Source organism: Dendropsophus ebraccatus, chromosome 4 (assembly GCF_027789765.1).
Source record: "Dendropsophus ebraccatus isolate aDenEbr1 chromosome 4, aDenEbr1.pat, whole genome shotgun sequence".
Lineage (NCBI taxonomy): Eukaryota > Metazoa > Chordata > Amphibia > Anura > Hylidae > Dendropsophus > Dendropsophus ebraccatus.
The window spans coordinates 32,842,957-32,870,161 of record NC_091457.1 but is presented as its reverse complement, the minus strand read 5'-3'; the positions used below and the strand labels follow the sequence as shown (position 1 = coordinate 32,870,161).

Sequence of the window (27,205 nt, the reverse complement as noted above, 5' to 3'; positions counted from 1 at the left end):
TAGCTTTGTGTGACCTGAAATAGTAAAGGGAGCTCTGTGCTATAATACAGGATAAGTACACGGTAAGTCACGTACTCAACTATTTATGTAATTCTTTTCCGCATGTTGAACAGTAAAGGTGTCTGGGGGTTAAACTTCCAGAAAAGCTGAGTGGTTAATGTCCAGAAATCTTTGCTCTGTAATCATATCTAGACAATGCCGTACAATAGTAGAGTTCAGCCAGTACAGACCCATGTTATACGTGCATGGAGTCACAGCCCGAGCACATTGGGAGTCACTCTCTTTATACACATGCAGTGTCAACCACTCACTGACAGAATGTGCTGTGCTGTCTATTCCTGGGAAAGTGGACTGGGTGTGAGTGCTCGCTCAGCTCTCAGCCACACATCCAAACCACCTAAACTCTCTCTTGTTTCATCCCTGGATGTGACCTATTCTATCCCTCCTCCCCTCTGCTTATCTGCCTATCTCTCCTACCTATCTGTGTGAAGAGTCAGGGTCTCCTGTGCTCAGTACAAGTTAGAGAGACAGCAGATCATAAGGAGAGAAGAGAGGATACAGACAAAGGGGAGGATACAGGGGGGAGAGAGACAAGGGAACAGAATGAAAGAAGCAGTAAAGGAAGGAGAAGGGCTCGATCCATACACATTCTTCTATGACACACGCAAATCCTGGTAATTGGGACTATTTTCTTTTGGACAAGGAATGTTGTGTTTAGTTTGTGAGAGTTTACATAGGATGGGGGTGGCTGGACCCTTTGGAATAACTATGTCCAGTCTAAGGCTGCTTTTCTCTTAGCTCTCTGCTCTTGTCCCTCTCTTACCTTCCTTCTCTATTGAACAGACTGTGCATGTGAATGAATCTGTGGAGAAAAGACGCTGCCGGACAATTGCCTTGCAAGATTTAGGATTGGCTTCTGAGGACAGGATCTGGGATAACCATCCAGTAAAATGGACTGCATGATTGGCAGCTCTCTCGTATGGCTTTCTATCCTCGTGCATTGTATCCTGACTCCGGTAAGTGTCGCAAATGATTTAGTGCACTGTATTCTGACTCCAAGTAGTTATATATGTAGCAGAGCTAACTATCATTTGGTACAACACATAATGATATCGCTGTGTGTTATACGACAATGGGGGGAGTTTTTCCATGCGTTCAACAGATAATGTTCCCACAATGTAAAAATAAGGGCAAATAATGGCCGTTACTTGCCCTTATTTTTACCTAGTGGGTACATAGCCTAAGGCTATTTTATTTTTTTGCAGCCTTCTTTTTGTTGGCATTTCAGCAACAAAAGACAGCCGCAAATAATGATTGTGAAAAAAGACATGTGGGAACATAGCCTTCAAGTTTTTTGGCATTTTTGGCACAATGGCCCAGATTTACTAATGTGTCTCTGAATATTCGTGCACGGGACCTTTTCCACATTTATTATTAATTTTAGACACTTTTCTACCACTTTCAGACACTCTGGTACGAAAAAAGGGGTGGGGTTTGTGCAGAAATGAGGCGTGGTCTTTGTTGCACCGAAAAATGCACCTGAATCTGGCAGAAAATTCTGGCAGACTTCAAGCCAAGTAATAGATGGTGTCAACTTTGCACCAAAAAACTAGACAGTCCTTAAGTACGACAGATCAAACATCCTAATAACTCCGGCACATTTAAAGACTGTCCAGTCTAAGTTTGCACTTTTAGTAAATGTGGGCCAATGTTCTCAAATAATTGCACAAAACACATGGAAAGTTGCAAATGTTTGAATAGATAAGTGATTGCTCAAATATGTGCAACAGATTGACACCAAAACCTAAACAAAACCATTAATAAAGTCCCCGAATAGTTTTTTTTTTTTTTTTATAAAGAACTAAAAATAAATGCATTCACTATAGTGAAAGTGCTATCACTGTGCGCAGTATTAAAGAATGAATGGACAAATTCAGCTATGTTCTATACAATCTGATATACTGCATTGTATCCAGAATCGGGGGTGCAGTTATTAACATCACGCTATACTATCAGAATTTTGTAATGTTTCATAGAGGTTACAGAACTGTTTTGAGCAGAACTACAACTCTCAGGGTGGTCAGACCACCACCAGCTGTCCATGCATGATGACAATTGTAGTTTTGGAACAGCTGGAGAGTCAGACGTTGGGAAACATTGGGAAACTTTCCCTCTGCCCCTACCGATGGGACAGTCAATTTTTTTTCCCCATAGCCCATTGAACAGTCTCACCTTGTTTTACCTTGTTTGCAGAATTATCCCAATCTGATAACCTCTCACACTGAGTTACAATAGCAGTCAACCTGAACGTTACTACGTTACGATCTGTGCTTTGCTTATCAGAGATAAGGCAACACTCTAATCTGCTAAAATGTGAATCAAACTCGGTTACTATAAATCTCAGTCCTGGCAAGTCAATTGACTCAAGATATCTAGCTGAGTATGGTTACTCCACCCTAAATGCTGAATATGTTCTATAAATCTACATTAAATGGTAGCCACTGGCTATCTGTAAGGTGGGAGGTATGTTTGGTTGTGGTAATATATAAGGAGCTGTATGGGGCATTGATATAACAAAATCCAGGTCCAGTCTCCGGAAGGCAGATTTTTAGTCTTGTGCTGGTTGAAAAAAAAGGCATCCCTCGGAAAAAAAATTACCTCGGTGCACCCCTACTAAATAATGTTCTACAAAATACGAAAACCGTCATTCACTGACTCACAGGTGACGTCTTCTTCGATCTGAGGCATCACTTTCCCTTTTCCTCTCTATACGGCCCAGACCTCCATGATGATTTCTTCCAGCTACATTTCATCTCTTCAGAACCTGCCAAACATCTTAGGCTCTGCACATTTTTTAGCAACCTCCTATCCTTTCTCCCACCTATAGGCTCCCATACAGTAGTAACTGCGCTATTTGGTGTTATGCTCTGTAAAGCGAGTAGGAATGTAGGTTCCCCTGCTGTGCCCTCATATACTAATAATGCCCCCTGATGTGTACCCCCATACAATAATAATGCCCCCCCAGTGTGCCCTTATACACTAATAATGCCCCTGCTGTGCCCTCATTTACTAATAATGCCCCCTGCTGTGTACCCCCATCAAATAATAATGCCCCCTTCTGTGCCCTCATATACTAATAATGCTGCCTGCTGTGTACCCTCATACAATAATAATGCCTCAGCTCTGCCCCTTGTAATTATTGCCCCCATGATTTCCCCCCCCCCCATACTTCTAAGCCCCCCACCTGCTGTGCACTAATAGTTAAAAAAAAAAAAAAACATACTCCCCTAATCCGGGCTGTGTGGCTGCAGGCAGTAGCTCTCCTTCCTCTTCGGGCTCCATCTTGCAAGCCGCGGGTATGGAACCTACGGCAGGCGTGATGATGTGACGTCATCACGCCTGCCGTAGGTTCCATACCCGCGGCTTGCAAGATGGAGAGGTCACGTCCCAGAGGCCCATAGGCTGCTGGCATGAAGTGCTGGTGGCTTATGGGAGTGAATGTAGGAGCAGGACACTGACAGGTTCTGCTCCTACATTCTGTTCACTTTAATGTTCCGCCCGCTCACAGTGCAGGCGGAATATCAAAGTGATCTGTGCATCCCGAGAAGCTGCACGGCCGCAGCTTCTGGAGATGCTTAAAGCGTCACTATTCCCACCATGATCCCACGACACCCCTGGAGGGTTCTCCCGGCACCCCAGTGTGCCGTAGCACCCCTGTTGGGAAACACTGACATAAAGTGTCTCGGCTTAATGTATCCATCAACCACATGACTGCCTTCTTTGTGAGCGTGCAGATGACCCGGGAAACACAGGCCTTTCTGTGTTTAGACTGAAAAAAAAAGAGTCAGAACACAGAAGGTGCCGTGTTTTCCATGATAATAAAAAAAATAAAAATGAATTGCTTTATTTCACAACTAATGTTGATTTAGGCTTTAAAAGTTATAACGACAGGTACACTTTAAGGGTGAAACCACACAAGCCATTGGCCACATGCAGCTGAAGTACAACAGCCAATGGCCACAAGAGTTTGCCAGTATACACCTGTGGCCATTGGTTGCCACATTTTAGCAGCATGCTAAGGGAAATATACCATTAAAGGGAACCAATCAGCACACAGCACTAAAGATCTTCTGTGCAGCTCCCCAGCCCAACCATGTTTGTGGAAATAACATTTAGAAAAAAGGAGTTTTATTCCGGTGCTCACGACTAGGAGAGGGGCGGCAACAATTTATCTGAGTGGAGAGCCACCTGTGACTAGTGATGGCTATTTGACTGTCTGCACGCTCTGTGGGATGATTGACAGGCAGAGAGCCTCGTTAGTGGTCTCCCTGCCTGTCAATCATCCTCGCAGATCGCGCTTTTATGAAAAAAGAATTTAGTTGAGAAAAATATCTAGTTGATACATTAAGTTTGATGTCTTTTTACAGTTTCCCAACAATTAGAAAAAAACTCTTGACATTTTGCAGCTCAACCGATCAAAACTTCTAATGAGAGGAACTCTTTAAAGAGAAACTGTATTCACCAACCTACTCAATCAAACAGCTGATTTGATGAGAGTAAGTCCTTCCCTGTCGGGTCTTTATCTTTTAGGGTAGCTGCACACATACCGTATTGGAGCAGATTTTCTGCTGCGGATCCGCTGCAGATTTTACTAAATGAAAGGATACAGCATCAAATCTGCAGATCCGCAGCACATTTGACAGTGGGGATTTATTGCTGTGTTCATTCATTTAGTCAAATCTGCTGCAAATCTGCAGCAGAAAATCCACTGCAATACAGTACGTGTGAAGCTACCCTTAATGTGTAGTAGCTGAGTCAATGTAATGTGGCCAAGAGTGTCTGTGCCCTAGTCCTGCAATGCCTCTCCTTTCTTCCTTCCCGCCCTCCTTATCATTAGCAATACCCCTGACCATGATTTCTTCTATTCATCACTTGTCTAGACAAGCAATGAATAGAAAAAACCCTGCCAGGGGTATTCCTAAAGATGAGGAGGGCGGGAAAGTAGAAAGGGGCAGCACGGTGGCTCAGTGGTTAGCAATGTAGCCTTGCAGCGAGTCCTGGGTTAAAATCCCACCAAGGCAACATCTGCAAAGAGTTTGTATGTTCTCTCTGTGTTGCGTGGGTTTTCTCTGGGTACTCCGGTTTCCTCCCACACCCAAAAACATACAGATAGGAGAAGCCACACGACATTGACTCGGCTGCTGAAGATTAAAACATAATTTTTTTGCCCTAACCAAGGTACTGGGCACATTTTAAAAGACATGCCCAGGAAGGACTTAATCTTATCAAACCTATGGTACCAGCAGTTTGATGGGGGGGGGGGGGGGTTGGTGCATATAGTATTTCTTAAACACGGTTCCAGTAGAATAAAGCTCATCATTAGCCATGTTCGAGCTGACTTTAATTGAATGTTCTGCCTCCTAAACTGTAGAATTTAGTTGCCCATATTGGTGAACTACTGAAAATTCGTACTTAGTGTACATGCAAAGATGAATGTAGAATAAACTTCATCTATAAAGAAGTTGATCAAATAGGAAACCAAATTGAGAGTACCGCTGGCTGATGCACTGGGGATTCTGTTTTCAGACCCAGTGCTGCATGTCAACCCTGTTATATAATATATCAGCTATTACAAATATAACTGAGAACCATTTGTCCCTGAATAGTCTCTTTTGTACATAGAGTTTAAAGTCAAGTTTTACTAGTTCCATGGAATTCTACAAATAACACAGTTGTCTGTGTAATATGCTACATGCTATGCTATTCCTACCATCAAATATTTTGTTACTGACTTTAGTGTTAACATAGATGTGCACAGAAAATGGATAACATTATCAGCTTGTTATTCCATAGAGTTGACTGAAGAAAGCTAAAACCCCATGGGGTAGAGTGGCTGATGGACACGTAGGGTGCATGCAGTCTATGGGCCCAAAGAAAATAGTCAACCACCGTAATTGTCTCCCATTGAGGAGGCTGCTGTAAAGTGATCTGTACAGCATTGCAATGACATGTGACATCAGTAGATAGGTAGCATCAGTATAAGAAAATAGCAGCTTCCTGTGGAGTGACCTCTTGAAAGGTCACAGAGTACACTCAGTTAATATACACATTTATCTCAAGGGAACACACTCTGTCTATTGTGGTCTATGTCCATGAGCCTTGCTGTTAAGCATGTCACTAAATGCTGTTTAGAACAGCTTAGGCAAGATGGCAGCCCCCATAACAACATACAAAAAGGGAAATTACAGTCAGTAAATAGAAACAGATTATGCTAATAGAACAGTAAAAGAAAATCTAGGTAATACATTCCCTTTAAACATCTTTTGGTAAAAAAAACTCCATCATGCAGATGCCTGATAGCAAGGGTGGGGAACATTTTTCTGGTTGAGGGCCATTTGGGCAGTTAACCCTCAATGATGCTGCTGGCATTGCAGTTAACCCCCAATGGTGCCCCGGTATTGCAATTAACTCCCAATGGTGCCCCTGGTCCTCCAGTTAGCCCAACATGGTGCCCTGTACCTGTAATTAACCTCCCAATGGTGCCCGGGTCTTGTAGTTAACTCCCAATGATACCCCTGGTCCTATAATTAAAGCGACTCTGTACCCGCAATTTGACATCCCCAAACCAGTTATACCTTCAGATAGCTGCTTTTAATCTAAGATCTGTCCTGCGGTCCGTTCAGCAGGTGATGCAGTTATCGTCCTAAAAAACAACTTTTAAAATTGCAGCCCATGCCAAACGGGAGTATTTGTGGCCTAACTTTGCACCACCCCTCCGTCCCTCCTCCCCACCCTCCTCATCATTAGGAATGCTACTGGAACATTTTCTCCATGCTGAACATTTGCACAGGTGCCTTAACGATCCAGCCCATGTTCCGGGCTGCCACAGGTGGGGAATAGGAGGCAATCTGCCTGGAGCACTCCTAATGATGAAGAGGGTGGGGAGGAGGGACAGAGAGGTTGTGCCAGCCTAATGCATATGCAATGTAAGCCCCGACCGTTGAGCACGGGGCTGCCCGTTTAAAAGTTGTTTTTTTAGGACAATAACTTCATCACCTGCCGAACGGACCCCAGGACAGATCTTGGATTAAAAGCAGCTATCCGAAGGTACAAGTGGTTTGGGGGGTTAGATTGTGGGTACAGAGTCACTTTAACCCCTAATAATTTCCCCCATGTCATGTAGTTAACTTTCCAATGATATCCCTTGTCCTGTGATTAACCCCCAATGATGTCCTGGTCCTGTAGTTAACCCCCCATGATCCTGTAGTTAACAATCAATGATATTCCTTTGTCCCTGGGTTAACCCCAATGATTCCCCTCATTAACTGGCGGCCCTCCAGCTGTTGCAAAACTACAATTACCATCATGCCTGGACATTCAAAGCTAAAGCTTTGGCTGTCCAGGCATGATAGAAACTGTACAGCTGGATGGCCGCCAGTTCGACACCCCCACTCTACAACATTTCAGTTTTTTTAATCATTGTCAACAAAACCATGGGGTTCTAACTCTCAATGCCCCCACAGATCAGTTGCTTGAGGGGGACATAGCACTGTAGTAGGCACGACACCCTCCTCATTCCCAGGCCCTGCATCATATCATACATTTTGTAGCATCTATGCCTGGTACTGCAGCTTACTGTACTATGTATAGTACCAGGCATAGCTGCTATAAATGTACGATGCTTTGTCTGGTAATAAAGAGGGTCTGTGCTTGTCCATGTGCCACGGCTCCCTCAGTCAGCTGATCAGAAGGGGCCACTGATCTGATATTAATAATTTCCAAAATAAAAATTGCAGCCGAGTTTGGTTTAGCATGAAATGGGCATGTAAGACTCCCATAAATACATAGTGCCAAAAAGTAGATTGTATATCATAGAATAAAGCTGTAATTATCTGACATAATGAGTTTTGGCTCCAAGACTTTGATGATTATAATAATTACTTCATACATCACCTTATATAGGTGGCATCATGCAGGGATTTATACTATGCCTCCTGTACTACTGGCAGAAGGTGGATGAAGCGACCTGTACATTACACATTATTGGGACCTCGTTGCATCTTTGAATGTCACAGGGATGTCACCAGTGATCTCCACATCTATCCCTGCCACTATGGTCTGTGGATAGCGTGTGTTGTATGCAGATATGTTTTGTGGAAAAGTACGATTCTGCAGACAGTCTGGCTACTGTGATCAGATTATATCTGTAATAGGGGAAAAGTACTTGGCTGTTTATAGAGGAAAGGGTAGCAGAAGCTGCATAGAGCCTGTGGGGGAAGGTGAGGGTGCATACAGGCCGAAAAGAGTCAAGTGAAAACTATACAATGTCATGTCAAAATGAAGAATAGGCTGGGGTGATGAGTGCATTCTGGGTAAGAGACTGCGCAAAAGGATTTTTTTAGAGCCTTATTAAAACCATATTTTCTTCTGTTTTCAGCTTTCAGTATCTCAGACTTCACAGACCCAGAGATTAGAAGGTATTATGTGCATGGTTATTATTCAATACTTCTATCTGTTGCAATTCATCCTATACCTGCCAATACATGTAATATATTATCGTAGCTGTAATGTAGTGTTAATCTTACAGCCACAACACCCAGACCTCATAGGATTGTGCTGAGGTGATTTTAGATCATCAAAACCCCTATAGCAATCAGGCTATGTCCCACTACTGAATTATCCTTTCAATTGGGGGGGGGTGGCCGTCTATTCATAACGATGGCCACAAATAATGACCTTTCCCAGCTAAATGACGGCACATTCCTGTATTCGGTACATAGCCTCATAGTGGTATATCAAACCATAAGCTTATAACATTTTCATTTTGTCAGATGTTTTATGAATAGTTTTTTTTTTTTTTTTCAGTTTTCCATTTTACTACCTATATTATAAAATAATCCTGAAATCTTTCAGTTTTCATTCTGGCCCTTAAGCCTAACAATAAGTTTACACTGTTCTAAAGAAATAGCTTTCAAGGAGTCTTCTACTTAACATTACAGACATGATTAGAGTAAAACGTGACACCAGTGTATACATAAGATGGAATAAGATCATTCACAACAGAGCTCAACCTTCCCCTCCCTGGCTAATGACCTCTGCACAGGTCACGGGGCATACCTAGAAAACTGTAAAGTATATCTCTAAATGCAGTTCAAAACAGCTCGGGCAAGATAGTCAACCCCATAATAATATACGAAAAAATCTATAATCAAAATCTAGAAAAAATTAAAACATATTTCAGTAGCTGACTTTAAGTTACATTGATTTAACGGTGAAGTCATACGTTGTGGATTTCACTGACAATTCACACTATTTACAGTCCACAGTCTTGCTTAATAATGTGCACCGCTACCATTCCAATAATTTTCCCTGAATAGTGCACCCACTTTACTAGGTGAAAGGAAGGCCAGGAGACCCCTGTTCTAAAGATAAGTGGGGGGGGGGGCCTAAAGTGGGACCTGCACCTATCAACCCCTATTAGATCTTATGGATACGTTATAACTGTCTATAGTGGGAAGGGAATGCACCATAATGTGCGGAGGAAGAAATTCAGACTCTCTTGCACATGATAAAGTTGAAATATTGAGCCATAGGGTTGCCATGTCCCTCTAATTGTTGACTGTAGACCAGTGATGGCTAACCTTGACACTCCAGCTCCCATATCTTTGGTTGTTCAGGCATGATGGGAATTGTAGTTTTGCAACAGCTGGAGTGTCAAGGTTAGCCATCACTGCTCTAAACAGTGTGGAAAATACTTCTTGCATCACAGTATGTGCCTTACAATATTCATTCAGCATAAGAGTGTATGCATGTAGCCATATTGTATAATGGGTAAGTCAATGGACAACCTAACGTATGCTATTCAAGGATATTAAAACATTCAGAATACAATTGGGGTAAGGAACCACACTTTATCCTGCCACTGTAAAATATACACATATCTATCACAACAACACATGGCTGTCACTTTAACACTTTCAATTCTCTGTAGTGGTGAATGTACAACCATATATCAGCTTAATGATGATAAAGCACCCCTGTCACATTCTCTTATCGTCTGCAGATGTTAAGTTGTAAAAAAAAACATTTTGGTGCTTTTAAGTTTTTTTCCCAATCGAGTAGAGATGATGATCTAAGCATTTCCTGTCTTTAGCTGAATCACTTGTTTTCCATTGAGATGTCTAGTTTTTGGCAATTGCCCACTGGATGAGTAAGGTATAACTATTACCCCCTATATCAGTAAATTGCTTTCAGAAACAGAACTCAGTGCATGATCTGGCACTACATGACCTACTGAGAAAATAGTCATAGAGTAGGTTAGGATTGAAATGCATCGTATTTTGCTCAATAGGTTTCGTTCTGTTTCCTCATTGATGTGAACAAATATATATTTAATTTATATCATACTAAATATTTTAAGTGTGGCCCCTCTGGGACATTACAGTACCAGAATAGGGATTCTCTAGGTCACAGTTCATTCAAGTTTGTGGAACTCCCTGGTCATTACCCTTAACCAGGGCCGTATTTACCACTAGGTACCCGTGGTCCGGTGCCTAGGGCAGCACCTTGCAGGGGGGCAGCCCCAGGGAGCAGGGGGAAAGAAACAACTTTTTTTTTTACATTTCTTTCCCACCTCCCATTCAGACATGTCAGTAAATCTGGTGTCTTTTCGAGAGGGGGGAGGGGGGATGGCAGTATTGGTCAGGTCTGGTATGGTGGTATTATCTAGTCACAGTATGGTGGTATTGGTCAGGTCTGGTATGGCAGTGTTATGCAGTCACAGTATGGTGGTATTGGTCAGGTCTGGTATGGCAGTGTTATCCAGTCACAGTATGGCGGTATTGTCAGGTCTGGTATGGTGGTGTTATCCATTCACACTATGGTGGTATTGGTAAGGTCTGATATGGCGGTGTTATCCAGTCACAGTATGGTGGTATTGGTCAGGTCTGGTATGGCAGTGTTATTCAGTCACAGTATGGTGGTATTGGTCAGGTCTGGTATGGCAGTGTTATCCAGTCACAGTATGGCGGTATTGTCAGGTCTGGTATGGTGGTGTTATCCATTCACACTATGGTGGTATTGGTAAGGTCTGATATGGCGGTGTTATCCAGTCACAGTATGGTGGTATTGGTCAGGTCTGGTATGGCAGTGTTATTCAGTCACAGTATGGTGGTATTGGTCAGGTCTGATATGGCGGTGTTATCAAGTCACAGTACGGTGGTATTGTGAGGTCTGGTATGGTATGGTGGTGTTATCCATTCACACTATGGTGTTATTGGTAAGATCTGATATGGCGGTGTTATCCAGTCACAGTATGGTGGTATTGGTCAGGTCTGGTGTGGCGGTGTTATCAAGTCATCATAGTATGGTGTTATTGGTCAGATCTGATATGGTGGTGTTATCCAGTCACAGTATGGTGGTATTGGTCAGGTTTGATATGGCAGTGTTATCCAGTCACAGTATGGTGGTATTGGTCAGGTCTGATATGGTATGGTGGTGTTATCCATTCACACTATGGTGGTATTGGTAAGGTCTGATATGGCGGTGTTATCCAGTCACAGTATGGTGGTATTGGTCAGGTCTGGTGTGGCGGTGTTATCAAGTCATCATAGTATGGTGTTATTGGTCAGATCTGATATGGTGGTGTTATCCAGTCACAGTATGGTGGTATTGGTCAGGTCTGGTGTGGCGGTGTTATCCAGTCACAGTATGGTGGTATTGGTCAGGTCTGGTATGGCGGTGTTATCCAGTCACAGTATGGCAGTATTGGTCAGATCTGGTATGGCAGTGTTATCCAGTCACAGTATGGCGGTATTGGTCAGGTCTGGTATGGTGGTGGTAAATGTAATGCCTGGAGCTATTACCTACCAATCTACCAATCATGTGGTAAGAATTCCTTCAGACAATATGCTGACTGCTCTAATCATTGATTCAATGTGGAAATTTGTTTATGTTTAAGCAGTAAAAAAACATGAAAAACACGATTCAGACAATGTTTCTACATATAGAGAAAACCATGTGGCCAAAACCATGCTCCCCCACGCTCCCCAAGATGCGGGCATCTTCAGGTTTAGTGCCTAGGGCAGCAGCAGCTGTTAATACGGCCCTGCCCTTAACCTCCACAAGGTTTATCCTTAAACTTTATTGCAGGTTGTGGTACCCACTATAGTCATTAATGTTTTGCAGAGGAGGATAAATGGAGCTTAGGGTCATTGCCACAAGATCAATCAGAAATGTGACAGACCATAGAATTAAAGGGGAACTCTGGCAAAAAAATTCTTTCAAATCAACTGGTGTCAGAAAGTTATATAGATTTGTAATGTGCTTTTATTTAAAAATCTCAAGTCTTAAGGACCTCAAGGAACTGACCAAAGCAGGAAAGGTTTTCTGCGCAGATTTGCTACTGCTATGGACAGCAGCTGATAAGTACTGGAAGATTTTTAAAAAGAAGTAAATTACAAGTCCATATAGATTTTCATACTGCCCATACGAGGTGCTGAAAGCATTCTTTCATTCATCTCTCTCTTTTGTCTAAATCTCAATCTTGATGCAGTTTAGAGAAATAACAAACTTCTTTTATGGTATGAGCAGATGTGAGTATGTATTCTTTACTGTGATATTACTCTGGCCGTGGTAGTCTATACAAGGTGATATGGATCCATCTGTTTTGGCTCCAGCAAGTGAAGAACACTTCTGGAGGATTTACTCTAATGTTATTGGACATCACTTCACTGTCAGGCAAGGAGAGAGGATAGACTCAATCCCTGGGAGGACCATCACCTGGAAGGAGCAGAATGGAACTTTATCGGTCATGGTCTGGACCCTCACCAATTGTTAGAACTAGTTGGGTTCTAAAGTACTGAACTATTAGAACAATAGGGACCAAAAGTGAAATCTTCTGTGTGTAGAACTCCCACTAAATGGAGCTTAATTACAAACCACACCTGACCTGGAGACAAGAGTGGGTCAAAACTGGCCATGTTTTTGTAGCACTGGATAACCCCTTCAATGCCAGACATAGAATAGGTGAGCTGTTTACCAAGGTGGGTCAACAGTAGGACCAGAAGTTTCTTGTCAGAAGTTTTCTTCTTTCTGGACAACTTATCCACAAATCATTAAATTTGTAAGTAATATGTTTCTACAGTCCTGAATACTGATATAGAGCAATGATACTTTAAAAAACACAAGACATAGAGTAGAAACAATGTGGCGTTAAAAATCTTTCGGATTCAGATGATATGGATAAAAGCAAGTTTATTTCTACAAGGAAATAGTGATTTGGGAGTTAATACTTCTCCCTTCCCTATAACATATGTCTAGTAACCTTATGTAGCCTCCAGCTTTAGATGATATTGTTAGAAAGGACTCGCTGCAGGAAACAGAAGCCTTGCCTCTAAATTATTATATTGTGGTTATATTATATAGTAATTATATACATATTGTTTGTGTTGTAATTGACTAATATATTAACATTTGATCAGGGTAAAGTGAATGTCCACCTATAAACCATGTTATTTTTTTTTTTTATGCTGGTAAATTATTTACTGTGTTCTTATATTAATGGAGATTTGCCTCTTCCTGATTTGTACACAGATGGTAAGATGAAGCGTTGGCTCTTATTCCATAGTCTAATACTGTGCATTAAAGACAATAATAAAGCAATATGCATTAAGGCCCTAATTGTAATACAGAGAGAATGGTAGGTTTGTATTCTTTGTGATGTTCCAAATCTATATCGATATATGATTTAAAGCTCCAGTTTAGAAAAACAGAGCTCTAACCGCTATGAACATATATTACGAAATAATTCATCCCAGAACGGTGGATATTCACTTTAGGCATACTAAACAAAATGCATTTTTTTCTCTGTCCCTCTATTACACTGCCAAGTATGCATGTTATTGGCTAATGGGGGATCAGCGGTGTTAATTGCTGGGCCCAGGATGTTTCCTACAACAATAACTCATGTGTATGGCCAGCTTTAGTTTAGACCCTTTTATCTCATTGCATGTAAACACTCTTTCTTCTGTAGTCCACCATACATACTCTAGAAAAGCCTTATAACTAGAGCTGGATTAACGCCTGGGGGGAAGGTTCTCCTACGTGACATAATAACATGATTGTTATGATGTGTGTTTTTCAGGCCAGGCCTGGATGGATATATTTAACAGGAGTAAGTGCCAGCCTCGGTGGGTGCTTCTTAATCTGCTAAATGAGTTACCACAATTTTCCGACTTTCTCTTCAAACCGCCGTGTGTGTCAGTCCTGCGCTGTGCCGGCTGCTGCCTGGATGAAGCTCAGAGTTGCTTTCCCTTGCAATCGAATATTATCAGAATGCAGGTGATTACGATTATTAGCCATCTTCATTAAGTTCTGTAAGAAAAGTAATGAACAGCTACAGTTGCCGTCCAAAGAAATACGCTGGAGTAGCTTAATATTAATGTCTGACATTTTATGCACAATTGTCCACAATTGCATCCCGAATGCAAATGTGAAACCAAACCTTACACCCATGCAATACGCAGCTTCACTTCAATGCTCACTATTCTGCTGAGCTTCCCAAGGAACAACTGCTATAAAAATTTAGAAGGGCTATGGTGCATTTACACAGAAAGATTTTTTGAAGCCAAAGCCAGGAATTGATTTTAAAAAAGGAAAAAATTGCTGTCTTTCCTTTATGGCCTGTTCTCTGTTTATAGTCTGTTCCTGGCTTTGGCTTCAACAATCTGTCAGATAAAGCTCTCTAGAAACACACACTAACTCTTGCGGCAATCCATGGTAAAACACACATGGTCTCGCCTAATGACACACCAACAGTGCCTTTTAGTAAGTGTGGCCTTAGACCCTTAGCAGGACAGTACCTATAAGGCACTACACAGCAGAGCCATGTGCAGAAGACTGTTCAAGCTTAAAGTGTCACTGTCGTGAATTTTTTTTTTTGCAGAAATCAATAGTCCAGGCGATTTTAAGAAACTTTGTAATTGGGTTTATTATCCGAAAAATGCATTTTTATCATGAAAAAGCAGTTTGAAGCTCTCCCCCCTGTCTTCATTGTTCTCCTATGGAGAGAGCTAAAGAAAAGACCAAAACAGGACAACAAAGAGTTAATCTACAAATCCCTCACGGGATATCTCCTGTGACAGTCACCAGTGACCTGTCTGAGCTCAGATTACAGCTGTCACCCAGCTCCGTGCCTGTAATCCTCTGTTATCTGCTTTCTGCTGCCGGCTAACTCCCTCCTTCCTCCTCCCCCCTCCCCTCTCCCTAGAGCAGACAGGGTACGACTCCTGCAACAAGTCACAATTTTCAGATTTTTTGGAGTGGATGAAAAAGAGGAAGGAGGGGGGGACCTGGGAAAAGGCTTTTTACATGCAGATAATGGCAGATTTGGCTAATAAACCCAATTACAAAGTTTCTTAAAATTGCCTGGACTATTGATTTCTGCAAAAAAAAAAAAATACGACAGTGACTCTTTAAGGGAGAAGTCTGGTGAAATTTTTTATTAAAGTATTGTATTGCCCCCCAAAAGTTATACAAATCCCCAATATACACTTATTCTGGGAAATGCTTATAAAGTGCTTTTTTCCCTGCTCTTACTACTGCATCAAGGCTTCGCTTCCTGGATAAAATGGTGATGTCACAACCCGACTCCCAGAGCTGTGCGGGCTGTGGCTGCTGGAGAGGATAATGGTAGAGGGATGCTCAGTGTCCCTCCCAGTGCCCTGTGTCCCTCAGTGTCCCTCTGCCATCATCCTCTCCAGCAGCCACAGCCCGCACAACTCTGGCAGTCGGGTCTTGACATCACCATTTTATCCAGGAAGTGAAGCCTTGATGCAGTAGTAAGGTCAGGGAAAAAAGAACTTTATGTGCATTTCCCATAATAAGTGTATATTGGTGATTTGTATAACTTTTAGGGGGCAATACAATACTTTAATAAAATTTTTTGCCAAACTTCTCCTTTAAAGGGAACAAATCAGCACAAATCAGGAGAGGGGCAGCAACTATACATCTAACGGGTCTCTCTGCTTGCCAATCATCCCCGCACTGCACACTGTCCCCCCATTGATCTATATCTTATCTGATATTCTGAGAATAGACCACTCATCTTATTTCCTTTTTCTCAGGTTCAAGTTCATAAAACCTATTCGGATCCAGAGTACACTGAAATCTCTGTTCTTCAACACACAGAGTGTGAATGCAGGTAAATTCATGATGTGCCTGATCTCTGATCTCATTCTTACTAGACGGATGGACTGTTACTAATAAAAATGTGGATGCATATGTATAAAAGACTTTTCTTTGCAATGCATGGTATATGCAACTCGTATCTGTTACATAATATGCACATTAGTGGGTTTATCATTGTACCTATGCCATAAAAGTGGTGCTTGTGCAGAAAGCTGTCCCTGGAGTCTGGCACCATATTTATAAAAGCGCCGACACGGGATATAACACCTTCTTACTACATGATTCCAGGAGGTGTAAAGCAGGGACACAGCTTGTTAGATACTGATGTGAAAAGTCCATCGATATCTAATGACAGAATGGTGCTTGGGCTGGGTTCACACATTGTACAGTATATTTGGTCAGTACCAACCAGGAGTGGATGCAAAACTTCCATAAAAGTAATCAGAAGCCTTCCTTTTTCTTTGTGGTGGTTCCTCTTCTGGTTGTGGCTGACTATGTCTTAACCCAACATTATAGAAACATTAAATCTGTTTAATATTAGGTCTATTCACACCATGTGTTCACAGATTATAGTTGAGGCATGTACATAGTTTTATGCCATACATAATGGCAACAAATGTGACCGCATGACATAGGGCTGAATTTATCTGCTCTATTACTTAAACCTTTGCTGAGTACCATGTATTAATCCAAGACCCCCCCCCCCCTCACTAGCTTACAGAGTTAACCACTGTACTGTGTGTCATGTTATTCACTATTAGCTAAATTCTCTAGAAACAAGTGACAATGGTGCGGCTACTGATCGCTGTAAGCTACGTCACTAGCTGTGTTACATACAATGGTCCTGACGTTACAGCTAGGGCTGGTTCTGCAGGTGCATCCTGGCCTTGGACTAGGGTGTTTTCATGTTGTGCTTTCATGTTTGTGACTCCTAAATATCAGCTAGTCATTGTTGTGGCTCCCAGATGGTCGGTAGCCAACCACTCCTGTTAATGATTTCCATGTGAAACCTATTCATAAAGAATAATTTAATTGGGTCCTTTGCTATGCGTAATTTGGCTAAATTCATAATGATAATAACAATGTAATCTACACAGATGAAAAGAGAGGCAAACACCTTAGGGTTTCACAAAACTTTCATTAGAACAAAGTATTTATTCAGCATGTTCACACAGGTAGCGGGAAAACATTTACTATCAATGAAATCAATGAACAGCTTGTGCAATGATGGGATTGTGGACCTGTCAGTATTTGCTGAAGAACAGACGGGGCCAGTTTGGTGCTTTTGTACAAGGTGATTGTTGGGCTCTCACTACAGTTTTTTAGCCTCTGAGAGGCTATTTCTTATTACCCCCATTTTAGTGACCAGAACCACAGCTGGATGTTTGCCAAAAGTACACCCACAGTTTGTTCTTTTTCCTTAGTTGTCTGGCCAGTCACAGCACAGCACCCAGTCTTTACTACCAGGGCTGGCGTCAGCACCCGGCTTACCTGGGCAAGTGCAGGGGCCCAAAGCATCTCTAGGGGCCCAGTCACACCAGGGCTCCTTTCTTTCCTCACTGAGACTGGCTGGAGGTAGCGAACAGTCATCTCCATGCCCCGCGGGCCAGCGTCTCCTACATGCAGCAGATCAGTGGGATCTGCACTCCCTGCATCTTTCTGCTCTGGCCCAGACCTGATTAGAGGAGGCCAGAGCAGCTCAGCTCCTGGGCCAGGTGATGGTGAGTGTACAAAGAGGAAGAGGGCAGTGTTTTGTGGGGTGTTTAGAGAACATGTGACTCTCAAATTGCAGTAAAACTACAACTCCAATCATGCACTGCTAGCAGGACATGATGGGAGTTGTAGTTAGACAACAACTGAAGAGTCACTTGCTGGGAAACAGTGACTTGTGGGACAGTTTATAAGTTCAGTGACACGTGACTTTCCAGTTGCTCAAAAACTACAACTCCCCTCATGCATTGCTGGCAGGGCATAATGGGAGTTGTAGTTTTCGCAACAGCTGAAAAGCCACTGATTGGGAAACAAAGATTTATGAGGACAGTTTATTTAGTGCAGTATTCTCCAACATGTGACTCACTCTCCAGTTGCTGCAAAACGACAACTTCCATCATCCACTACTTGCAGGACATGATGGGAATTGTAGTTTGACAACAACTGTTGATTCTTGGGTTAGGAAACACTGATTTATGAGGACAATGGCACAATTTATTGGGGCAGTGGCAAAGTTTATTGGGGAGCAGTGACACAGATTATTGGGGGGGGAGCAGTGGCACAGTTTATTGGGGGCAGTGGCACAGATTAATGGGGGGAGCAGTGGCACAGTTTATTGGGGGGCAGTGGCACAGATTATTGGGGGCAGTGTAACAAATTATTGGGGGGAGCAGTGGCACAGTTTATAGGGGGAAAGTGGCACAGTTTATTGGGAAGAGGGGGGAGTAGTGGTACAGTTCATAAGGGCAAAGTTCTTTTTGCACAAAGAGGGGGCCTTACTACAGATTTAAGCCTGAAGGGCAGAAAGTAGGCCTAACAGATATGCGCACTAAGAGGGGGCAGAGCTACAGATAGGGGTAAAAAGAGGGGGCTCAACTTCAGATGGGATCATAACCACAGAAAGGCATAAAGAAAGGAGATAACTTTAAAGGCACAAAGAGGGTCCTGTTACTGTTGGGAGCTTGTATAGAGGAAGGTGTTGAACTGCCTAAGATGTTTGTGTGTAAGAGGGGGCATGTATAAGAGGGCTACACAGAGGGGGACCAATTGTGTTACTGTCGCCACGTGAGTGGTCCACAAAGGGGCCCGTTGAGGCTCTGTCGCCCAAGGGCCCACAAAAGTCTGGAGTCGTCCCTGTATACTAGTATGACTTGACATAGTGCTCGTGAAAGTGCACTGGACTGAATAGGCTGGCATAGTGCTAGGGAATGATTGAACACCAAGTCTAATGGCGTGGTAGGAGAAGGGGTTACTGGTGCACTGATTTTGCAAGGTATTATGTGAGCGGAAATTAATAAAACTGCAGCAGAAAGCATGAATATGTTATACTAAGAAGGAAAAAACTGCTTGAGCTGCTGTTGAGATGATAGGGAAGTCTTGATTTACCCTTTAAGGACAGTATAAATCCCCAGGAGGGTGGAGACTTTTGGAGATTTTTCCAGGACATTAGATTGCAGAGAAGTAAGACCCCTAGTGGTCAAGACTGTAAAGCTTTTTTTTTACTGAGGTAAAGGGGTCAAGTAAAGGTGTAAGGTAAAAGGTGATTTAGCTGATTTAGGAGATTTATCAAGGTCTTAAATAAAGCCCCCATGCAGTCCACCAGATTTACCAAAAGGTGCATGCAGGTGCAGAAAGATTTCTGCCATGGTTTGCACCTGTTTGCAGGCGTAAATTGTGATAAATCAGACGCAGGAGAGGGCCACGCCTCCTCCCCACCTTGATGCGCCTGCTTGCCGGCCTGTCAGACAAGCGGGACTTCAGTCATCATAAAATTCCCACCCCAACCGTAGCTATAAATAAGTTGGTATACAGATCCCAGCACTGTTTCCAGGCATATGAGCTTTACTTATATGGCCCCAAAACACAGTTTGTAATTCCTACCTATGCAGGCATGTGGGCAGCGCTCTGCTGGTAACTAGTCACGTCTGGCAGGAAAAAGCTTCTTTAATCACTCTTTCCTGGAAGTCTGCAGATTTGCCAAATCGACTATTATATATTCAAAAGAACTGCAAAGTGACAGAATGCGGGCCCCCCTAGCATACAAACCTGGTCACAATGGCGACTACAGCAACTCTTATAGCTACACCACTGACCCCAAACACCAATATATTAGGCATATATCAGAGCATTACTATTAATTTTACCTTTTTTCTCCAATTAATCCTCTAAAGAGTTTTTTTTTATTGTACCATAAGAGCTATATGCTGTAATCTCATGTCTGGTCGTAACTCTGTGTGATTGAAATTCCACCTTGTAAGCGAGATTCATTTGGATAATGGGATTTTCATGCCTCATAAATTAGTAATCAGGAGCCTTCCTTTAGGCAGTTGAATAGTAAATGTTTATAAAGTAAATTCCAATTATGTCTCGTGTCTATGAACAACAATATAATCTCTATTCTCTTTCTGCATTGCAGACCTCATGGCAATATCACACTGAAGGCGAGCAGGTACCAGCTCTACCTACCACTGTCGTTTCCGGTTTCAATATCTCTGCTCTTTTACAATTTATGCCTGTAATTATATATATATATATATATATGTATATATATTGCAGTGAAATGATAGAATCAAGAATTTGATCAAATCCCTAAGGGATTTGATGAAATCCTGGGAAATAATTAAATATACACGCTGTTCCATCAATTCCCTACGGATTTGATCAAATCCCTGACCCCTTTCAGGGAAATGATGGAATAAAATCCCTCATTTCCCCCTGCAACATAGAATTTGCTTACCGTATAGCCTCTCTACTCCCCCCAGCCTGTCCGCTCTGCTCCCCGTCCACCTCCGCCACCTCTCTGCTCCCCATTCTGCTTATTTTCCCTGCTTCATGCCTCCTTCTCCCCCAGCTTGTCCACTCTGCTCCCCGTCCGCCCCCGCCGCCATATGACTGCCGCTCTGCCTCCAGTCTTGTCCACTCCGCCCTGCGACATGCCTCCTGCTCCCCCGGCCTGTCCGCTATGCTCCCCATCCACCTCCTCCACCTCTATCCTCCCCGTTCTGCTCATTTCCCCTGCTTCATGCCTCCTTCTCCCCCAGCTTGTCCACTCTGCTCCACGTCCGCCCCCGCCGCCATATGACTGCCGCTCTCCTTCCGGTCTTGTCCACTCCGCCCTGCGACATGCCTACTGCTCCCCCGGCCTGTCCGCTCTGCTACCCGTTTTCCCCAAGGCCATATGCACGCCGGGAGGTGTGCTACTCTGCTCCCCGTCCGCCCCGCCGCCATATGCCTGCCCAGAGGTGTGCCACTCTGCTCCCCTGGTCTCCCCAGCCGCCATATGCCTTCCGGGGAGGTGTGCCGCTCTGCTCTCCCATCCGCCTCCGCCGCCATGCCTGCCGCGAGTTCCTGTCCGCCCCCGCCGCCATATGCCTGCCCTGACTGCCTCCGCCGCCAAACATAGAGCCGGGGGACTCCTCTATCGTTCATTCCATCATTTCCCTGAAAGGGGTCAGTGATTTGATCAAATCCCTAGGAAAATGATGGAACGGCCTGTTCAATTCATCATTTCCTGGGATTTGATCAAATCCCTGGATTCTATCATTTCACTAAAACAAATATATATATATATATATATATATATATATATATATATATGCATATTATCTACTTTTGCATAAATACATTTTTGTTGAAGTTTTGACAACCAAAAGAAAAATACATATACATTGTAGAGAAGGGCACATGGGAGACCAGATTCAATACAATAATGGAGTAAAAAGTTGTACAGCAGGTAGATCTCAGCATAGAAGTGGCCCAGGACTCCCACAGCTGTGATCGGCAGGACACCCAATACTCAGACCCTTCAACAATCTAATATATCCCAGGGGGGGACTACCCAAGAGTGTCCCATAGACTTGATATTTGTGTCTCTAAGCAGAATACAGTGGGACCAGTTTAGTTTAGTGCATTTCATGCTTCCTCACCTCAAATAAACCCATTAGTTGACTTTTTTCCTTTCATCAGCTAAGTTTTATTTGCTGATGTCACAAAGAGCTTGATGGATGAACTACATAGCTTTATTGTGCCTTCTGCTAAATCTCTGCTAAATCTCTGACTAGTTGAACAACATTGGTGAGTCACTGGCTGGCTGCTGCCGATGCCACCTAACATCCGTACAGCCAGGATGTGGCACTCATTCATTGTGCCATCTCTGCTTCTTGTCTAGAACGACTTTGCTTCTTTTATACCACAGCACAAAATGTGACCTGTTCCTAGACCTCTTCTTGAAATATAGAACATATTGTCCCCATTACATCCACTTCCCTCATCTCTGCTTTGCTTTTCTCTCCACAGGCTCACTTCTACTTCAGGTGACAAAAAGGCAAAGAAAAGAAGGCGGAAAGGGAAAAAGGGGAAGGGAGCCTCTAAAAATGCCAGGTTTGTAGCAGGAAGGAGGGTGAGTGACATGTTAGCGTGTGGTAGCAATCGCTGGGTCATGGGAAGGTCTTCTGGGAAGTCAAAGGGTAGAGATCAAAGAGAAAGACTCTGAAAAAGGGATCATGTTAGTTTGCTTTTCTGAATAGTAACACTGGAAATGAACTGACACTAACTCCCATACACATCAAGTAGCAATATGCATCGTCATCAATTGTCTACAATCTTAACTGTTACAGTTTTTATATTCTATCCGTAGAAATAGCGCTGCTTTTTTTTCCTAACATTTTTTTATATACTGTATATTAAAACCAGTCCTTACCATTAACTGTTGTGTTTTGGAGTTTTTATATTTAAAAGAAAAAATCAGATGATCAAAACTGATACACAGACATAAAGCATGACAATACCTTATTTTATATTTATATTTTATGCACTAGTATACAACCATATATTAAAGCGACTCTGTACCCACAATCTGCCCCCCCCCCCCCCCCCCGCTTGTACCTTCAGATAGCTGCTTTTATTCCAACATCTGTCCTGGGGTCCGTTCGATGGGTGATGCAGCTTTTGTCCTAAAAAACAACGTCGGGGGCTTAGATTATGTATGCATTAGGCTGGCACACCCTCTCTGTCCCTCCTCCCCACCCTACTCATCATTAGGAATGCTCCAGGCAGATTGTCTCCTATTCATCAACTGTGTGAATACTGAACATGGGCTGGATCGTTAAGGCACCTGTGCAATGTTCAGACAGGAGAAAACGTTCCAGTGGCATTCCTAATGATGAAGAGGGTGGGGAGGAGGGACGGAGGGGTGGTGCAAAGTTAGGGCGCAGATACTCCCGTTGGGCACGGGGCTGCAAGTTTAAAAGTTGTTTTTTTAGGACAATAACTGCATCACCTGCCGAACGGACCGCAGGACAGATCTTGGATTAAAAGCAGCTATCTGAAAGTACAAGTGGTTTGGGGGGGGGGGTCAGATTGTGGGTACAGAGTCGCTTTAAAGGGCTTATCCCAGATTTTAAATTGAGACAAAAGGTAATGTGTGTGTCTTGCTGCTACTCAGTGGTTCCATCAGAAAACACTGGGGGTTAAAGGGGTACTTATTATTATTATTCATATAGATAGTATAATGGCAAATTAGAAAAAATATCAACAAAAATTCTTCAAAAATATTTTTAACATAAAAGCTTGATTTAAACAATAGGTCATTTTCCGATGATACATTGCCTTTAAAGGAAACCAATCAGCACTATTGTGCTGATAAAACTGCTAGCATAAAATAGATGTCCTAAACAGCTCCCCTCTCATATATTCAGTTTGTACTAGGGTAAAACATCTTTAATTCTAGTGCGTGGGTTATTCAAATTCCCACTAGACATCGGGGCAGAGACTGGACTGTAACTAGTCACGGCCCTATCACTGTCATTGCCCTCTGTAGGGTTGATTGACAGCAAAGAGGTTTTAACAGGCCCTTCCTGCCAGTCACCCTGCAGACGCACTCACAGGTAGACAGTTGTGACTAGTTACGGCCCGCACTCCATACCGATGCCTAGATCGCTGCATACCCCACGTACCAGAATAAAAGACATTTTTCCAGGATATATAGATACCAAAGCACCAACAGAAAATATGGTAGAGCTGCTTTTTAGGGCATCTGTTTGGTGCTGCTAGCAGCTTTACCAGCACAATCACGCCGATAAGTTCCCTTTATGTTAATTATTTCTTTAAGTCCATCCATGTACTCCCAGGGCAAACCATATTACTCAGGCAGAAACCAGAACAAAATCCAGAATAGAATATGGCTTTTTCATCCCATAACCCTACTATGATCAACAGGAGCATCTGTCTGCCTGGACTTAATACTCTTATCAAGTAAAAGGCTGAACTAGCTATTTTCTACGGATCAGTGCTTTTCACACTTCTCCTGTCTTTTGGCTAGACTATTAAAGTCAATGGCATCATCTCTCACATGTTCCTTTCCTTACTCCATCTTCCAGGTAATTGAGTAGCTTGTCTCAATGGATGTCTGCCTTTTCTTCTTCGCTTTGTCAAACAAAGCGGGCTCGCTATTCATTCCTCATTCAACTATAAACCTTGGTTCAACAAGGTCATGGCACTACTGTTGTGTCTGCTCACACTTATCACTTGTGGTGTTGCAGATGACATCTCCCTTGATGCAAGTACACTAGTTGCTTGTGCTACGGTAATTGCCAGTAATATGGCTCCCAAAGCACAACTGTCTCTGGCTTTAGCATATGAAGAGTCTCTTTATTGTATGCCCTGGGGACAACTATATTTCATGGCAGTAAACTCTAGGATGGAGGAAATGGTGAACCATTGCCTGACCCCCTACTGTATTTTCACTTACAATGAGTAAGCAAAAAGTATAGTATCTCATAAACTTTCAATACACATCTGGATTTTCCTGCTGTGTTACTAAACATAGGTTTAGATATATCTGTTCAGGTTACACATTTACAGGACGACATAAAAAGACTAAATTTACTAATTTACCTCTTTCTTCCTTCTCTCAGGTCTATTTGTCCACCATGTGGCCGGCGCAGAACTTTAAATCCTAAAAACTGCAAATGTGTCTGTGACTTAAGTGAAGCAAAATGTAACTGGCGAGGCCTGATACTGAATACAGAGCGCTGCAGGTAACGTCCCTGTGTGCCCCTCCCTGCCCAGGTACCTAGAGAAGCTATGATAAGAATGTGCTAAAGCATCATAGCCCAGGATGGAGTATCACTCCAAATACAGAAAAGAAAAATCACCTTATACACTTACCTTGTTAGAAGGATCTCCCCCCGAGAATCTGAACACAAGCTGTACGACTGCTGTGTCTGCCAGCAACCAGCTGTCATTTAGGGATGAACCTTGCAGCAAATGTTCAATTTCCCTGCAGCACCCCAACAGGGCAAATAAAAAATGACATGCTGTGCATTTCTGGATGGTATGGCTGGGTCTTCCAGAGCAGGAGATTATATTTATAGGCTCCTCTTGGCTCCATCTTGATGAAGACTACAAATGAGGCCTCACTTCCAATATTTAATAGGGGGATTTAAAAAAGGAATTTGCTAAACCAGACAAACCCTTAAGAAGAGATGTGCCAGTAGACATTACTTAGAGGCCGTTTAATGTATGTTTAATACGCGTATGATTACTTAAAGGTATTGCTAAATATTCTTTCATCACTGCTCTTCTTGGCAGGTGTGAGAAGCCAAGAAGCTGACAGTCACCTGGCAAACAGAATCGTTACAGACTGAAAGGTTTACCGTGCAGAGCCAGATTCAGTGTCAGTGCCGAAAACTCGCTGGTAAACAGGACATAGCAACTGGAAAATATCAGCCACTAAATATCATGGTTATAGATACGGGAGTCATCTCCGCCATCTATACACAGTCACACTGGCATCCTACCTGGTTGCTGTATAAAAGGTGGACATGCTGAACAGTGACCTCTACATTTGCACACAAAAGCAAAGGCAATGCATATAATACAAGTGACAAATAGTCTGTCAAATAAATCCATTCTTATAGCTTGTACATTACAATGATAAGGCTGTATGTAGTTAACAGTTGACGGTGTTACTTTCAAAATTGCCTTATACCCTAGATACACGTCACAAATGTCCATAAAGACGCCTAACATTCATAATCAAGGATATCAACAGGAGTATTAGAGTATATGGGACTGGGGACAGCTTGTTCTATCAAGTGTGAGCTGAAAGGGAACACTGTAATACCACTAACCTTTAAGCCAGGTTCACACTTTCTTAGCATAAGGGAGTCCTCCTACACACAGTGCTATGGCTGTGACTGATGGTTGCAGTCCTAAATTGTAGGCCAGACCTGGATTGGCCGCCTTAAAGGGGAACTATCAGCAGGTTAGACCTTCTGAGATCCCCTTTAGCGCCCAGGACATGGAGGAGAAAGGTACGTCTCTTACCTTCCTCCACGTCACAGGCACTATAGGGGGCTATTAGCAGATTAGATTAATTTAACCTGCTGATGGTTGCCCTTTAAACAAATTCGAGTCCAGGTGCAAACCACATTTTTTGGTGAATCACAAGAACTAGTGGCTATAGCTAGACGCTAGTACTTTTTGGGGCTGTGACAATTGTGGACTGCACCTAGACTCGCCTCTGTTCAATATAGCAAATCCAGGTTCTCCTGCAATTTAGGACTGCAATCTCTAGCCAGCCTGTATCTCCTTATATAAGAAACTCATAATATTATACAGATTATACATTGGATTACTATACAGTGTCTGGTGCAGGCAAACCAGCAGGACAAGAAATGCTGGGAGATTCCAAAATCGTGAATGTAAAGTAACCCGTTGATGCTAATGTAATTCTTGTGATTGAAATGAGATACTGATTTTGTTTTACACACATACTGTGTATGTATACACAGTCCTAGTATTTTCCTGCATTTACGGTAAAGATGTGTTCCCAAGATTAACTGTTATCTCCTATCTTGTAACCGGCTGATCAGTAGGGTTTAGGAGAACAATTGACCCCCAAATGAATGGAGCTAAGGCACACATAATCCATTTGTATTGATTTCCCATGGGACTTTCGCACATTGCCAAGTGCAGAACATAGCTATTGTCTTAAAAAGGAACCAATCACGCCCAAAACGTCCCTAACACTATGGAAACGTGCTTGTACATCACCCAGCACGCTTCCCAAACATACCCTTGTAGCCTGCGTCCCATGTGTATATAAACTGTAATCTTACTTTCATAATCTCCCCCGCTGTATGTAAATTACGGGCAAGTAGTCATCTGGGCGTGTGGCTCCTCCATCTAGTCCTCGTCTTGCTCAGGTTTCAGTGCTGTAATCACCTCCCTCTGGGCGTAGTTGAAAGCGCTGTTCTCCTGTGATGTCACTTGGGGCCGGCATTGCGCGGCCAACCTCTTTACT

General features: G+C 42.9%; 1 protein-coding gene across 2 annotated transcripts; it reads left to right on the top strand.

Moving 5' to 3' along the window:
* The first annotated feature begins 360 nt into the window (after positions 1-360).
* LOC138788022 (vascular endothelial growth factor A-like) lies at positions 361-25,823 on the top strand. 2 transcript variants are annotated; one of them, XM_069965454.1, is made up of 9 exons: positions 361-674; positions 844-1,016; positions 8,438-8,477; positions 14,144-14,340; positions 16,125-16,201; positions 20,315-20,347; positions 22,195-22,278; positions 24,813-24,935; positions 25,489-25,823. In XM_069965454.1, the coding sequence occupies exons 2-9, from the start codon at positions 951-953 to the stop codon at positions 25,508-25,510; spliced, it is 642 nt and encodes a 213-aa protein (XP_069821555.1). In that variant the 5' UTR covers positions 361-674; positions 844-950; the 3' UTR covers positions 25,511-25,823. The 2 variants fall into 2 exon arrangements, with proteins under 2 accessions (XP_069821555.1, XP_069821556.1); XM_069965455.1 differs by lacking the exon at positions 20,315-20,347.
* The last annotated feature ends 1,382 nt before the right edge of the window (positions 25,824-27,205 follow it).